Here is a 15,288-nt window from a genome sequence, read left to right as displayed (position 1 = left end):
AAAACATCACTAGTCATCTGAGAAATACAAATTAAAACCACAGTGAGATACTATTTTATAGCCATTAGAATGGCTAAAATTAAGGAGTGACAATATAAGCGTTGGCTGTTGGAACTTGCGTGCATTGCTGACAGGAGTGATATAGCTACTTCCAAAACCAGATTGACTGTTTTTAAAAAATTAAACCTATACTTACCATGTAATCCATCTTTTCTATTTCTAGGCATTAAACCCAAGAGTAATGAAAGCAAGTGTCATACAAAGGCTTGTGCGTGTTCATGGCAGCTTTATTTACAGTAACCAAAAACTGGAAACAACCTAAATGCCCATGAACAGTAAAATAAAATTCATCTAGTGGAATGGTACTCAGCTATAAGAAGGAATAAACTAGGGATACATGCAGCAGTATTGTGAACCTCACAGACATAACGCTAAGCAAAAAAAAAATCAAAAGAATGCATATGATTCCATTTTTGTAAATTCTAGAATAAGCAAAACTAATTTATTTGTTTTCCATTGCTGTCATAAAAAACTACCACAAATTCAATGGGTTAAACAACACAAATTTATTTTCTTACAGTTCCATAGTTCAGAACTTGGATCTTATCAGGCTAAAATCAAGGTGCTGGCAGGTTGTGTTCTTTCTGTAGGCTCTGGGTAGGATCGATTTCTTGCCTTTTCAGTCTTCTAGAGGTCACCTACATTCCTTGGTTCGTGGCCTGGGTCCTCCATCTTCAGGTGAACAAGTGAACATCACTTCACACTGACCTCCTCTTCTGCCTCCCTCTTTGTCTTTTAAGGACCCTTGTTATTACATTGGGCCATTTTGGATAATCGAGGATCATCTTATTTTAAGGTCATCCAGTTAGCAATTCTTAAGTCCCCTTTGCCATATAGGATAACATATACAAAGGTTCCAGGGATTAGGACCTGGACTTCTTTGTAGGGAGCGAAGGTCATTCTGCTTACAACACTAAGATGACAAAATCATAACATTGATTGCTTCTTGAGAGCACACACGTGTAGGAGTAGGTTGGGGGTGGAGAGGATTAACTGGGAAAGGATGCATGGGAACTTTGAGACAAAGTGGGAAAGTGCTACATCATGAAAGGGATATGTGTTATAAGGGTATAATCATTTGTCAAAAGTATGCAGCTAAGAGGTGTGTATTTCAGTTTATGTGAATTTCACTTCAGAGGAAAAATAACAATTGAGTTGGAGGCATGGGGAGTGGATGGAGGTGTGGGTGAAACAAGGATGGCAGAATGTTGATATTTTTGAATCTAAGTTACTAGTGCATTATTCTCGTTTTACTCATGCTGATGAGCTTATTATACTCTTCTGTTTACTTTGTATTTGAAATTTTTCATATTAATAAGTTAAAAGAATGTTCATTTAGTTTTTAATAGTTATGTGGCTAAATGCCATGAAAATGTTCATTAGTAAAATTGCATTTGGTTTAGTTCAAATACTTAATTAAATTTGGTTTAGTTCAAATACTTAATTAAATTTAATTAAGTAAATTTAATTAAATTTATAGAATTAAATAAAATTAATTAGATTTAAAATATCAAACTTTATACTAACAACTAAAGTCGTATTTTGGCAGTCATGAAGAACTATATTCAGGTCGCCCTTACGGAGCCCTTGATTCAGGTTTCAATAGCGTGGACAGTGGTGATAAGAGATGGTCAGGGAATGAGGTAAGTGATTCTCCTGTTCCACATGTTATAATTCCTGACTAAGAGAAAATAAAATGATGAAAATGGAAGGTGTCTTAATTGGATTCAATTTCTCAAGTAAAATACAGAAAAGTCAAAAGGAGGGACAAAAATCCCACATAGTCCTACAATACAAAGATAGGATTGTATTTCCTTCCCATCTTTTTACAGTGTAGATTTTTATGTTTGCTACCCTATTGTATTACATAAATAGTTTCATATCCTGGAAGGCAAACAGAAGGTGAGCCAATTACAGCTGCAACCTAAATTTTGAAGGGCTGGGTAGACTTGAGTAGAGGTTACAAAAGGGCTACTAGAAGGCGAGTAAACAAATAGGATTGTGGGTTGAAGGGCAAAGAGAAGGGATAAATAACTTTCTTAGCTAATTGTATTATTTTTATTTTGTTTAATTATTAGTATTATGTTTTCTCATTTTTTTTTTAATCACTAAGGTATACTATTTTAGCTAAAAATTTGGTTAAACAGTAAAAAAACAGAACGAAAACAAAAACTTTTTGTTAGCTAGACTAGTAATTTAGTTTATAACATTGTTTCCTTGGGAATCCAAAGGAAATTCACTTTTAAACTACATTCCATTTGTAATTTGGAATTTTGTGTACGCATGTATGGGTGGGTGTATACATAAGTGTGGCTTTGTCCATATAGATGAACATGTGCAGGTAATTTAAAGTCATGTACATATGTGTCATGAATCTTGCTATTTTCTTATTAAATCTAAATTTTAATGAGCTTATATTGTACCCATGCTTTTCATACTTACATTGTCTAAAATTTGAAATGATGTTTCTTTAATGTTTCTGCTGTTTTTTTGTTTTGTTTTGTTTTTTAAGCCTACAGACGAATTTTCAGATCTGCCTCTTCGAGTAGCAGAGATTACTAAAGAACAGAGACTACGGAGAGAAAGTCAGTATCAAGAGAATACCAGCAGTTTAGTGGTAACAAATGGTGGAGGTAAACATAATTACCAATGACATCTAAAATCTTTATAATCACTTTAAATTTTTAAAGCGGTCCTTTTCACATCCACTCCTTTTGTTTGTATAACTGTAGCTACTTCACTCTTCTTTTTAATTGTTTGAAAAAAATTGTTTTCCATTGGAATTAAATTTCAATTTGTCTGTTTTTAGGCTTACAGTTAGAATATAATATTTCTCTCTCATTTTTATTTTGGGAGGAAACTTTATTAAAGACAATTCACCTAGAATAAATCTTTGTTCATCTTGATTTACCTATGATCTTCTTTGAAGCACCATTCTCCTTTTTTAAGATTCTCTCTATGGTCATTATTTTAATTCAGTGGATTTCTTGATATTTACCTTTTCATTCATCAGAAATTGTGCTCTTCAAGGGCATCTGGATCCCAGTTTTCTGTATTTTGGCATTTTAAAATGTATAGTTCTTTTTATAGTTCAATAACAGACAAAGCTGTCTTTGCTTCCTTGTGCTTCTGAGACAGCCTCTTGATTTTAGCATTCCATTCAGTATTACTTATTTGAATTACCAAATCCTAATGTTTAAAATTTGGGAGCCAGTTATAAGTGAGAAATAACTTTGATTTTCAGAAATCCATTATGTTATATGAGAAGAGCTTTCCTCTCTCAATAATGGTTTCAGTTAAGTGGTCTGTGGTCTTTTTTTCCTTATCTTATTTTCTTCGTTACTCCTGTCACTTACCATACCCTTCACATTTCAGTAGTTTTCTTTGTAATTTGGCTTTCATATGAGATATATTACTTATCAGTTTATTTCACAGTTAAAAAATGTCTAGATCTGTGCTGTCCACTATATTAGCCACTAGCCACATGTGGCTCTTGAGCTTTTGAAATGTGGCTTTTCTGAATTGAGATGTACTGTTAAGTGTAAAATACACATCAGATTTTTTAAGACTTTGTATGAAAAAAAGAATTAATATATCAATAGTATTTTATATTATTATTTCATGAAACATTATTTTGGTTATATTGAGCAAAAGAAAATATATTATTAAAGTTATTGTCACCCATTTCTTTTACTTTTTTGTTCTTAATGTGGCTACTACAAAATCTCAAATTACACGTGTTTCACTTTTCTGGTTTGCTTTCTACTTCTCTTAAACAGCAGTGGTTTAGATACCATGGAAGTGATCTTACTTTCTTAGGAGCTGGTCATTAATATGAGCCATTTTGTCAGGAAAGATGTGGCACATTGAAAAATGTGGTTATATGCCTGTTTTCTATTGTATGTGAAGACATATAACTTTTCATCCTTTTTACCTGTTTAAAAAAAGTCAGTTATTCAAAATTCATTTGTATATTACTCTCAGTTGTGGAATTTTTAAAGAAATAATTGAAATCATAAAACTAGATTGAGGAACAACTTTCTTCAAATTCTCTTTTCCAAGCAGCTGCAATTTGGGGGTAGTCTATAGATCATGAAATAATGACTGACTTTTAATACATCTGGAGAAACCATCTTTGTGGCAAACTTCCTTTTTTGTATTTCATTTTAAATACTTTTTTAAGTAATGACTTTTTTTTCCTTTTTTTTTTTTTTATTGGAGTTGTGGGTTTACAGAACAATCATGCAAAAAATACAGTATTCCCATACACCATCCTACCATCAAAACTTGTATTGGTATGGAAAATTTGTTACAATTGATAATTTTTTTGTAATTCTACTGTTTTTTTTTAACAGTAATTATGTTTGTTACAACTGATGGAAAATTATTGAAGTAGTACTATTGCTATAGTCCACAGTATATGTAAGGGGTATATTTTCCCCATATTCCCAACCTATTTTTTTTTCACGCTTGTCTTTATTTTATTACTCATCTTCCCATATACTGGATAAAGGGAGTATCAGTCACAAGGTTTTACAATCACATGGTCAGATAATAAAAGCTATGTAGTTATACAGTCTTTATCAAAGATCAAATCTACTCTATTACAGTTCAACAATTTCAGGTATTTCCTTCTGGCTATTCTGCTATACTAGAAACTAAAATATCTATATAATGAATCAGTAGTCATAATCATTTGTCAAATCCTACTTTCTCAGTTACAACTCTTCCCTCTCATTTAATCCCTTCTCTCAATCTTCAGGGATAGCTGAGCAGTGACCATTTTAGGTTCTTCATGCTGAAAAGGGGTGTCAACATTATGGGGTAGAAGATTGGAAATGGTTGATGTTCTTGGAAAGACTGGTACCTCTGGGTTTCAGGGCTTAACTGGCTTGGCAACAATCCGGAGGCCTTAAGGTTCTGAAAAAATAAACTTACTAAGTAATACATTTATAGAGTCATAGATAGAGCCCAGGGTATTCTTTAGAGTTTTCAGGAATACTGCTGGTTGGGGCTTGGTATACTGTAGCAATTTGCAATATTTGGTTGAAGTTGCATAAGAGTAAAATATAAACTTTTTAACGTAAAAATAATGGGGCATTCCCAAACTTGTCAGATGAAATAATAATGTGGCTATATCTTATTTATATACTTATATTCGTATATCTCCTTACCCCGAAACATTTTGAGTAGAAACAGTTAATTCTTCAAATGATTCCCTCCCAAATACAAATTGCTGCAAAATATCTACAGTGCTGACCTCTAGCAAGTAAGAAAATCTTTCTTCTGATCATGATTAAAAGTTTAATATGCTTTTAGGAAGGGAAGTAGTAATCAATATCTATTTTTTTCTCTCCCAGTCCAGTTTCCTTCTATCCTTTTGCATTAACTTTGCTACTTTTTTTTTGCCTCCCATTTCCCCAAAGAGATATGCTTAAGCCTCAAACTTAAGATATAAAAAGAAATCCTAAATGTAGATGCACCTTTCCATCTTTAAAATTAATCTTCCTCTTTCTTTGTCTCACAAATTCAAACTGCATTGTTTAGTTTAGATAGTAAGGAGCTATCGAAAGAAAAAAGAAATGGTAGAGGTCTATATTCCAATAATAACCATCAACTACTGCATTCTTTTGTAAATTAGGGTTAAGATTTTCTGGAGCCTATGCTCGTGAGTGGCCATGGACTAATAGGAAAGGCTTATGTCATTTAAACTTTTTCTCATTCTTCCTGTTTTCATAATGGAAAATGTTGGGAAAAGGCTAGAATACAGTTTAAAGAAATACTTTCTATTGGCTGTCTAATCTGAATGTTTTCTCCGGTGTGTGTGTGTGTGTGTGGTGTGTACAGTGGAACATGATCTGGATCAGATTGACTACATCGACAGCTGTACTGTGGAGGAAGAAGAGGACCAGGTGAGGCAGCGCAAGGCCCTGGACTCAGAGAGTCTCAGTTCACAGTTTATGGCATATATTGAACAACGGCGAATCTCTTATGAGGTAGTACACACATTTAAGCCTAAATATGTTGCTATCTCCTAGCAAAAACACTTCATGATAGTATGAATTTCAGTGATTTCCTGGTTAAAAACTATTTGGTTATTATGTTCATTTCCAATTTGTTCCAGAGTTTTTAGATTTATTCTGAAATTGGATAGTAGTCTCAAGTAGAGTTTAGGTTTATTGTTTAAATGGGAAGACAGATTTCAGGATTTTGATAAAGAAATGATAAAAGGAGTCAGAGTAATAGATGGAAGGCCTTTGAAGAACATGCAAAGGAATATGATGCTTTTTATTGTTACTAACTGGTAATTCATAGTCTGATCAGTAAGACTTTGGGGACAACATACAAACTTAACCATAAAATTTGTATTATGAGCTTAATTGTATTAGAGCTTTCATGCTAAGTCATAAGAATATAAATTGCTTGCCATTAAAAATCTTGTATATCCCTTATAGAGGAGCATTGAATTGCCTTAGAAAACAAATAAGCATTCAGCCCACTGCAGAATCTCTGCCAATTGCCCAAGGGTTTATAGTGGAAGTAGCATTCTTGAATACATCCAGTCAACATAATAAGATGGCTCTACTTCAGTATGTGTGATGTTGATGTCTGGAGTTGGTCCCAGGCTCTGAGCAGGGGTTATTTGAGAAACACTTGGGGCTTTTTTGAAGAATGATGTATTTAGCCTCTTAGAGAATAGTCACTTCAGCTGTGATATGTCATAGAGTGATATTATCATTCTTAAGAAGGAATCCTTTGATTTTCCTATCTAAGGCTTTTGAGCATGGCACTTTTTATTGGTGTACAGAAGAAACAAGAGTATATGAAGTTGGTTAAAGTTATATGAATCAAAGTCCTGCAACCCTGAGATAATAATGTCCCAGGTGATTGATGAAACTGCTGGTTCAGCTATAAGCATCCCTGCTAGAGCAAAAGGGTAGCTAATTTGCAATAAAATTAACTGTGATAACATTATAATTGTTAAAGGGAATCCTTTTACCTTTTTGGTGGTCCTTTTGATCATTTTATGGTTAATTTGGCCGTATGGATGTGGTATTTCTATTAAAAGTGGAAATACCTGTTACAATACTGGTGAAAAATTATTGTACCATTTCTTTAATTCATTATCTTGATTATTTTGCAACCACAAGTTTTTCAGTTCCAGCTACCTATTATGTATGGGAACATTCTATACTTTTTATGATTCTTATGACATAAAGGCTTTCTAAGATTTGGTATCTGTAAAAACATGATAAAGCAATATTTTAGATGGCTTAATAACCACTGAAGAAATATCTTTTTATATTCCTGAATACTATCTGAAAATGGATTGTTTTAAAAAAAAGCTAACCTATGTGATATTTTAAACACTCTGCTATTTTAAAATTGTTTTAATACCTCCCACATATACAGGCCACTCCCCTCCTGCATAGGATATAACTTGTATTAATTTTTGAAGTTAAACGAAATGTCACAATCATTTTGTCTTGAGAATTGCACATTTTCCTTTTGCAATAATTTTAACTAATTGCATAATCGTAAAAACAGATTGGTAAGTCACTGATGTAATACACTAGGAGAGATTTTTGTTTATAAAACAAATATCATATATTAGAGTAATCTCTCATGAGGGTTCTAACATTTGTAGCTCATTTTTTATGATCCTCATATCCAAACTTCTGGGCAGTCAGCTTTAGTCATTTGTAACAACTCAATCAAAGAAGATTTTCTAGTTATATGTGATGATGTACCTATTTCTTAAGTAGACTATAAATGATTTTACATTTGAATTTTACATATCAAATGGATATGTTGTTTGTCCCTTGACACATGCCCATTTTGATTATTATTTTTGGTGTTGAAATAAGATTATAAGATTGCATTGCTTTTGTAGATTCTCATTTGAGAAAATATATGCTGTGTTAACATAAAAGCCTCTTTTGATTGTATTTTTATTTGGCGGTGTATGTTCTGTATCACTTTAGCCAGTTTAATTTTCCTCAGTAATGCTTTTTAAAAATGGCCTTTGCCCTTTAGTTTATAAATAAATTGTAGTATTTCTCTTTTAATTAATACTGTGTTTTATTATAAATGGAAATTACTTTTTGTTTTATTTCTATATTCCATCAAACATCCTCAGGACTACTACAACCACAATAAGTAATAATCTCTGATGGTGGAGAAGTAAAGAAATTTTATCTGCCCAGTGAACTCTCTACTAGTAGCAATATTCAAGAGAGGCTGCGCAACTGCCAGGATAGGGTGAAAGGAATTTCTGCCCTGGATGGCAGTTTGTACTAGATAACCTCCAAGATCCTTTCCAACTCTAAAATCTTATCATTCAGTAAAGTTACTGGGTAGGTCACTATGATATATAATATGGTCACTGTAATTTATATAATACAGTGATGAAGGAAATCTATTTTTTTAATAAAATAAACTTGTGGGTTATGAGTATTTTTGTGTTTGTAAAAGCAATAATATAGCCTATAATACTTTTAAACAAAAAGTTCACATTTGAAGATTTTATTAAAATACTTTTTAGTGTAATCTACAGGTGTCTAAATGCCAAGTGGAACAAGAACGATGTAATCACAGCCTTCTGGATGCATATATTAACTTGACTTATTTCTGTTTTTTCTTTTTTGGTCTAGGGTACACCAGTAAAACCAGTACCCATTAGAGAGTTTCAAAAAACGGAAGATGTAAGAAGAAGTTCACATCAAAACAGGTATGAAAAAACAATTCTACTTATTTGTTTCTGTCTTAAAACTCAATGACAAGTTCATGAAATGATTTTGGTTTTGTAGTGATCTATGTATAATGAAGATATTAGATACTGCGTGTTTTAGATACCACATACTTAGAGACAAGTGGTAATGTGCTTTTGTGCTTATGTCATAAAAAAAGAGGTAAAATTCATCTACTGATTCTAAATTCAGGTCAGCCTAAATCATTAATTAATTGCTTTGGAACCATACAATTAATTAATTTGAAATTACTTAATAACTGACATTTTGTGGCAATGTGTCTGGATTCATTCATTCATGCGTGCATGCATACAGAGCTAAATTAATTTCAGGAGTCCTAAAAATTTTCTTATTTACACTTTTGGCTGGATAACAGAAAGACAGAGGCAGTATTAAATATCCTGATTCCCATCTCAATTAACATGGTCTTTCCACTGTACTTAGTACCTCATAGGATATTTCCGAAAATAACTTTGCCATTTAGACACTACTTCTCATTTGTTAATTCCAAAAGGTTTCTGGCCATACACTGTGTGACAATACAGTTATACCTTGGTACTCCACTGCTTTGAAACTCATTGAATTTGGTACTTGATGCATTTTGACACAAAAATTTTGTCCCGGTAGTCATCATTTATTTGGTACTCAATGCACAAGCTAAAACTTGTCACTGTTGGTCACCTCATAACTTGCTAACCTTTCCAGCAGAAACAAAGGGTCGTGTTAGTCACATGGTAGCTCTTACCCTGTGTACATCCCCTTGTGGTCTTATCTTAGCTTCTGTGGTCATTTTGTGTATTTTTGTGCTTTTTTTCTCATCATGGGTCCTAAGAAAATGAGCAGTGGTAGGGCTGAGCAGAAAAGAAAATTATTTTGCACCGCCATTGAACAAAAGAAGAAATAATAGCAAATATGAGAGTGGTATTCACATTACTGCTCTTGCTAGGGAATACGGTATGCCTAGAACAACAGTCTCCACCATCATTAAGAATAAAGAAGCGATTAAAAAAAAGTCTGATGCTGTGAAAAGCATTAAAACAGTAACAAAGCAGCATTCCCAAACACTTGAGGAAGTTGAAAAGCTGTTATTAATTTAGGTAAATTAGAAGCAGTCAGCAGGAGACACTGTATCGGAAGCTATGATATGTGAAAAAGTGATAGTGCTGCATGCCGATCTTTTGAAAAACAAACCAGGACCAAATGATGAAAGTGTTGAAGTTTTTAAGGCCAGCTGGTTTGATAATTTTAAAAAGAGGACCAGCATCCATGGTGTCGTGAGACATGGTGAGGCAGTGACTGCTAATAAAAAGGCTGCTGATGAATTTGTCAGTGAATTTCAAGAGTACCTGGAGGCTGAGGGTTTTATTCCCCACCAAGTTTTTAACTGTGATGTGACTGGACTCTTCTGGAAAAGAAGTGCCGAGAAGAACCTACATCACAAAAGAGGAGAAGGCATTACCAGGCCACAAACCAGTAAAGTACAGGCTCACTCTATGGTGTGTGAATGCTAGTGGGGGCTTAAAACTCAAGCCTTTACTGGTCTATCATAGTGAAAACCCGCAAGTTTTCAAGAAGCACAGTGTCATGAAAAGGAAACTCCATGTGATGTGGAGGGCAAACAGCAAAGCTTGGGTCATGAGACAATTTTTCACCAAGTAGATAAATGAAGCGTTTGGATCCTCGGTGAGAAAATATTTGCTGGAGGAAGATTTGCCTCTCATAGCTCGCCTGCTTTTGGACAATATGCCTGCCCACTGTCCATGCTTGGAGGATGAGTTACTGAGTTCAGCGTTGTCACTGTGAGGTTCTTGCCCCCCAACACTACTCCTTTCACCCAGCCCATGGACCAGCAGGTAATTTCAAAATTCAAAAAGTTGTACACCAAGGCACTTTTGCAGAGGTGCTTTGAGATTACCTCTGACACCCAGTTTACCCTTACAGAATTCTGGAAGGGGCTTTTCAATATCCAAGACTGCTTGACTTTAGTGATAAGGCCTGGAACGAAGTCTCTTAGGGGACAATGAATCTGGCATGGAAGAATTTGTGGTCAGATGCTGTGACTCAGAGAGACTTCAAATGGTTTGTGGCTGACCCTAAGCCTACAGGTACAGAGGGTGCAATTGTATAGGATATTGTATCTTTGGGCCAGTCCATGGGTCATATTGAGGAAGTTTCCTTGAATTCCTACCTTTTGAAGTGTTTTTATCAAAAAAGGATGCTGGATTTTGTCGAATGCTTTTTCTGCATCTGTTAAGGTGATCACTTGATTTTTCCCTTTTGATTTGTTAATGTGTTGTATTACATTGATTGATTTTCTTATGTTGAACCATCCTTGCATGCCTGGAATGAACCCCACTTGGTCATGGTGTATGATTTTTTTAATGTGTCTTTGAATTCGATTTGCGAGTATTTTATTGAGAATTTTTGCATCTATATTCATTAGGGAGATTGGCCTGTAGTTTTCCTTTCTTGTAGCATCTTTACCTGGTTTTTGTATTAGAGTGCTGCTAGCTTCATAAAATGAGTTAGGCAGTGTTCCATTTTCTTCAATGTTTTGAAATATTTTAAGTAAGATTGGTGTCAGTTCTTCTTGGAAAGTTTGGTAGAATTCCCCTGTGAAGCCATCTGGCCCTGGGCATTTATTTGTGGGAAGCTTTTTGGTGACTGATTGGTTGTCTTTGCTTGTGATTGGTTTGCTGAGGTCTTCTGTTTCTTCTCTGGTCAGTCTAGGTTGTTCATGTGTTTCCGGGAAATTGTCCATTTCTTCTACATTATCTAGTTTGCTGATGTACAGTTGTTCATAGTATCCTCTTGTAATTTTTTTAAATTTCTTCAGGATCTGCAGTAATGTCACCTCTCTCATTTATTATTTTGTTTATATGGGTCTTCTCTCTTTTTTGTTCCGTCAGTCTAGCTAGGGCTTGTCAGTGTTGTTGATCTCAAAGAACCAACTTTTGGTTTTATTTATTTTCTATTTTTTTGTTTTTGTTTTTTTTGTTGTTGTTGTTGTTCTCTATGTCATTTATATCTGCTTCAATCCTCGTTTTCTCTTTTCTTCTACTTAGTTTAGGATTAGTTTGCTGTTCATTTTCTAGCTTCTTCAGTTGTTCCATTAGTTTTTTGATTTTAGCTCTTCCTTTTTAATGTATGCGTTTAGAGCTATAAATTCCCCCCCTCAATACTGCCTTGGCTGCATCTCATAAGTTTTATCTGTTTTTTTCTCATTTTCATTTATCTCTATATATTTGGCTTTTCTCTGGCTATTTCTTCTTTAAACCACTGATTGTTTAGGAGTGTGTTCTTTAACCTTCACATATTTGTGAATGTTCTAAGTCTCTGATGGTTATTGACTTCTAATTGTATTCCATTGTGATCCAAGAATGTGCTTTGAATAATTTCAATCTTTTTAATTTATTGAGGCTTGTTTTATGGCCCAGCATATGATCTATTCTGAAGAAAGTTCTGTCAGCACTAGAGAAGAATGTGCATCCTGGTGATTTGGGATGTAATGTTCTATATATATCTGTTAATGCAAATTCATTTATTGGATTGTTTAGGTTTCAATTTCCTTATTGGTCCTCTGTCTGGTTGATCTATCTATAGGAGAGAGTGAGGTATTGAAGTCTCCCACAATTATTGTGAAACATCTGTTGCTTTCTTCAGTTTTGCCAATATTTGTCTCATGTACTTTGGTGTGCCTTGATGGGGTGCATAGACATTTATGATTGTTATTTCTTGTTGTATTGGCCCTTTTGGTATATAGTGACCTTCTTTGCCTCTTATAACATCCTTGCATTTAATAGTTGTTTTATCTGAGATTAATATTGCTATTCCTGCTTTCTTTTGGCTGTAGCTTGCATGGAATATTTTTTTCCATCCTTTCACTTTCAATTTCTTTGTGTCTCTGGGTCTAAAAGAGTCTCTTGTAAGCAACATATTGATGGTTCATATTTTTTAATCCATTCTGCCAATTTATATCTTTTAATTGGGGAGTTTAATCCATTCACATTCAGTGTTATTGCTGTGAAAGTATTTGTTAAATCAGCGGTCCTATCCTTTGGTTTTTGTTTGTCAGATATATTTCCCCCTCTCTCTTTATTTCCTTTAATGTACCTTTACTAAATCTCTTTAGTTCTGAACCCTTCTCTATACCTCTCTCTCCTTTGTTTCTCTGCTGGTAGGATTCCCTTTAGTGTCTCTTGTAGGGCAGGTCTCTTGTTAGCCAATTCTCTCAGCATTTGTTTGTGAAGATTTTAAGTTCTCCCTCAAATTTGAAGGAGAGCTTTGCTGAATAAAGAATTCTTGGTTGGCAATTTGTCTCTTTCAGAATTTAAAATACGTAATACCACTGCCTTCTCACCTCCATGTGCCAGTGAGTAGTCACTACTTAGTCTTATGTTGTTTTCCTTGTGCGTACTGAGTTGCTTCTCTCCTGTTGCTTTCAGAACTTGCTCCTTCTCTTCAGCATTTGAAAATTTGATCAGAATATGTCTCAGAGTGGGATTATTTGGGTTTATTCTGTTTGGAGTTCATTGGGCATCTATGATTTGCGTATTTATGTTGTTTAGAAGGGCTAGGAAGTTTTCCCCAACAATTTCTTTGAATACTCTTCCTAGACCTTTACCCTTCACTTCCTCTTCTGGAACACCAATGATTCTTATATTGTGTGCTTCGTGTTGTCCATCATATCCCTGAGATCCATTTTGAATTTTTCGATTTTTTTCTCCATGATTTATTTTGTACTTTCACTTTCAAGCCTGCACTCTTGCAGTTCGCTTATTCTTTCCTCAGCTTCCTCAAATCTAGTATTGTGTGTTTCCAGAATCTTTTTTGTTTGTTTTGAGAAATGCTATTATCTTTTTTTAATTCAATTTTATTGAGATTGTTAACTTACCATACAATCATCGAATGTGCAGTCAATTGCCCACAGTACCATCATACAGCTGTGCATCCATTATTCAAGAAAAGAAATAAAACAATAAAATAAACTCAAATCCTCCCATACCCCTAACCTCACCCCCACCATTATTGACTCATGATATAGTCAATAATGTTACTGTTGATGAAAGAATGTAAAAATATTATTAACTTCTAATTATAGTGTCATACATTTGTTCTAGTTCATGAAAGAGGTTTCTAATATTTGCACAGTTAATCACAGACATTGCCCACCACAAGATTCGCTGTTTTATACATTCCCATCTTTTAATCTCCAGCTTTCCTTCTGGTGACAGACGTGACTCTAAGCTTCCCTTTTCCACTCATTCACACACCATTCAGCACTGTTAGTTATTTGGTTATTCTCACAATAACATGCTACCATAACTTCTGTCCATTTCCAAACACTGAAGTTCAACCTATTTAAATATTCTGTTCATAATATGCAACTGCTCCCCATTCTTTAGCCTCATTCTATATCCTGGTAACATACTTATGTCTGTGAGTTTACATATTATAATTAGTTCATATCAGTGAGACCATAAAATATTTGTCCTTTTGTGTCTGACTTACTTCTCTCAATATAGTGCCCTCAAGGTTTCTTCGTCATCCTGTTTTTTGTTTTGTTTTTTTTTTGTTTTGTTTTTAAGATGGTTTTGTTCACCCACCATACATTCCATTCTTACTAAACCATCAATAATTCCCTGTATAATCACATATTTATGTATTCACCACCATCACCGCCATCTATATGAGGACATCTCCATTTCTTCCACAAAGGAGGAGGAACAATCAAAGAAGGTAGAGGCAAAAGAAAAAGGAAAACAAAGATTAAAAAATAACAGCTAAAAAGCAACAAAAGGAAAGATAGAATTAAACTAAAGTACAATAAAAGAATCAGACAACATCACCAATACCAAGAGTCCCTTACCCCTCCCCTACATCCCTCCCCTGTAGACCTTCAGCCCTGGTGTATTGCCCTTGCCACATTAAAGAAAGCCTAGTACAATGTGTCTGTTAACTATAGTCTCTAGTTTGCATTGATTGGATTTTTTCTGCAATACCACCCCATTTTTGACACCCTGCAAGGTTGATATTCATTTGTTCTCCCTCATATAAATACACATTTGTATACTTTATCACAGTTGTTGAGCACTCTAGGTTTCACTGAGTTATACAGTCCCAGTCTTTATCTTTCCTCTTTCCTTCTGGTATCCCACATGCTCCTAACCTTTCTCTTTCAACCATACTCACAGTCATCTTTGTTCAGTGTACTTACATTGCTGTGCTACCGTCACCCAAACTTGTGTTCTAAACCTCTCACTCCTGTTTTTTCCTGTCTGTTTGTAGTGCTCCCTTTAGTATTTCCTGTAGAGCAGGTATCTTGTTCACAGACTCTCTCATTGTCTGTTTGTCAGAGAATATTTTAAACTCTCCCTCATATTTGAAGGGCAGTTTTGCCAGATATAGGCTTCTTGGTTGACGGTTTTTCTCTTTCAGTATCTTAAATACATCACCCCACTTCCTTCTTGCCTCCATG

The 15,288-nt window shown here is 34.4% G+C and overlaps 1 protein-coding gene across 1 annotated transcript in view; it reads left to right on the top strand.

The window, feature by feature from the left end:
- LRCH3 (leucine rich repeats and calponin homology domain containing 3) overlaps positions 1 to 15,288 on the top strand; it is a 209,431-nt gene that overhangs the window by 141,930 nt on the left and 52,213 nt on the right. Inside the window, 4 exon segments of the mRNA XM_037837445.1 lie at positions 1,610 to 1,703; positions 2,573 to 2,693; positions 5,908 to 6,056; positions 8,715 to 8,791. Coding sequence (XP_037693373.1) covers positions 1,610 to 1,703; positions 2,573 to 2,693; positions 5,908 to 6,056; positions 8,715 to 8,791 — 441 coding nt within the window.

This window comes from Choloepus didactylus, chromosome 1, assembly GCF_015220235.1.
Source record: "Choloepus didactylus isolate mChoDid1 chromosome 1, mChoDid1.pri, whole genome shotgun sequence".
Taxonomy (NCBI): domain Eukaryota; kingdom Metazoa; phylum Chordata; class Mammalia; order Pilosa; family Megalonychidae; genus Choloepus; species Choloepus didactylus.
This window is presented reverse-complemented; position numbering and strand designations above follow the sequence as displayed.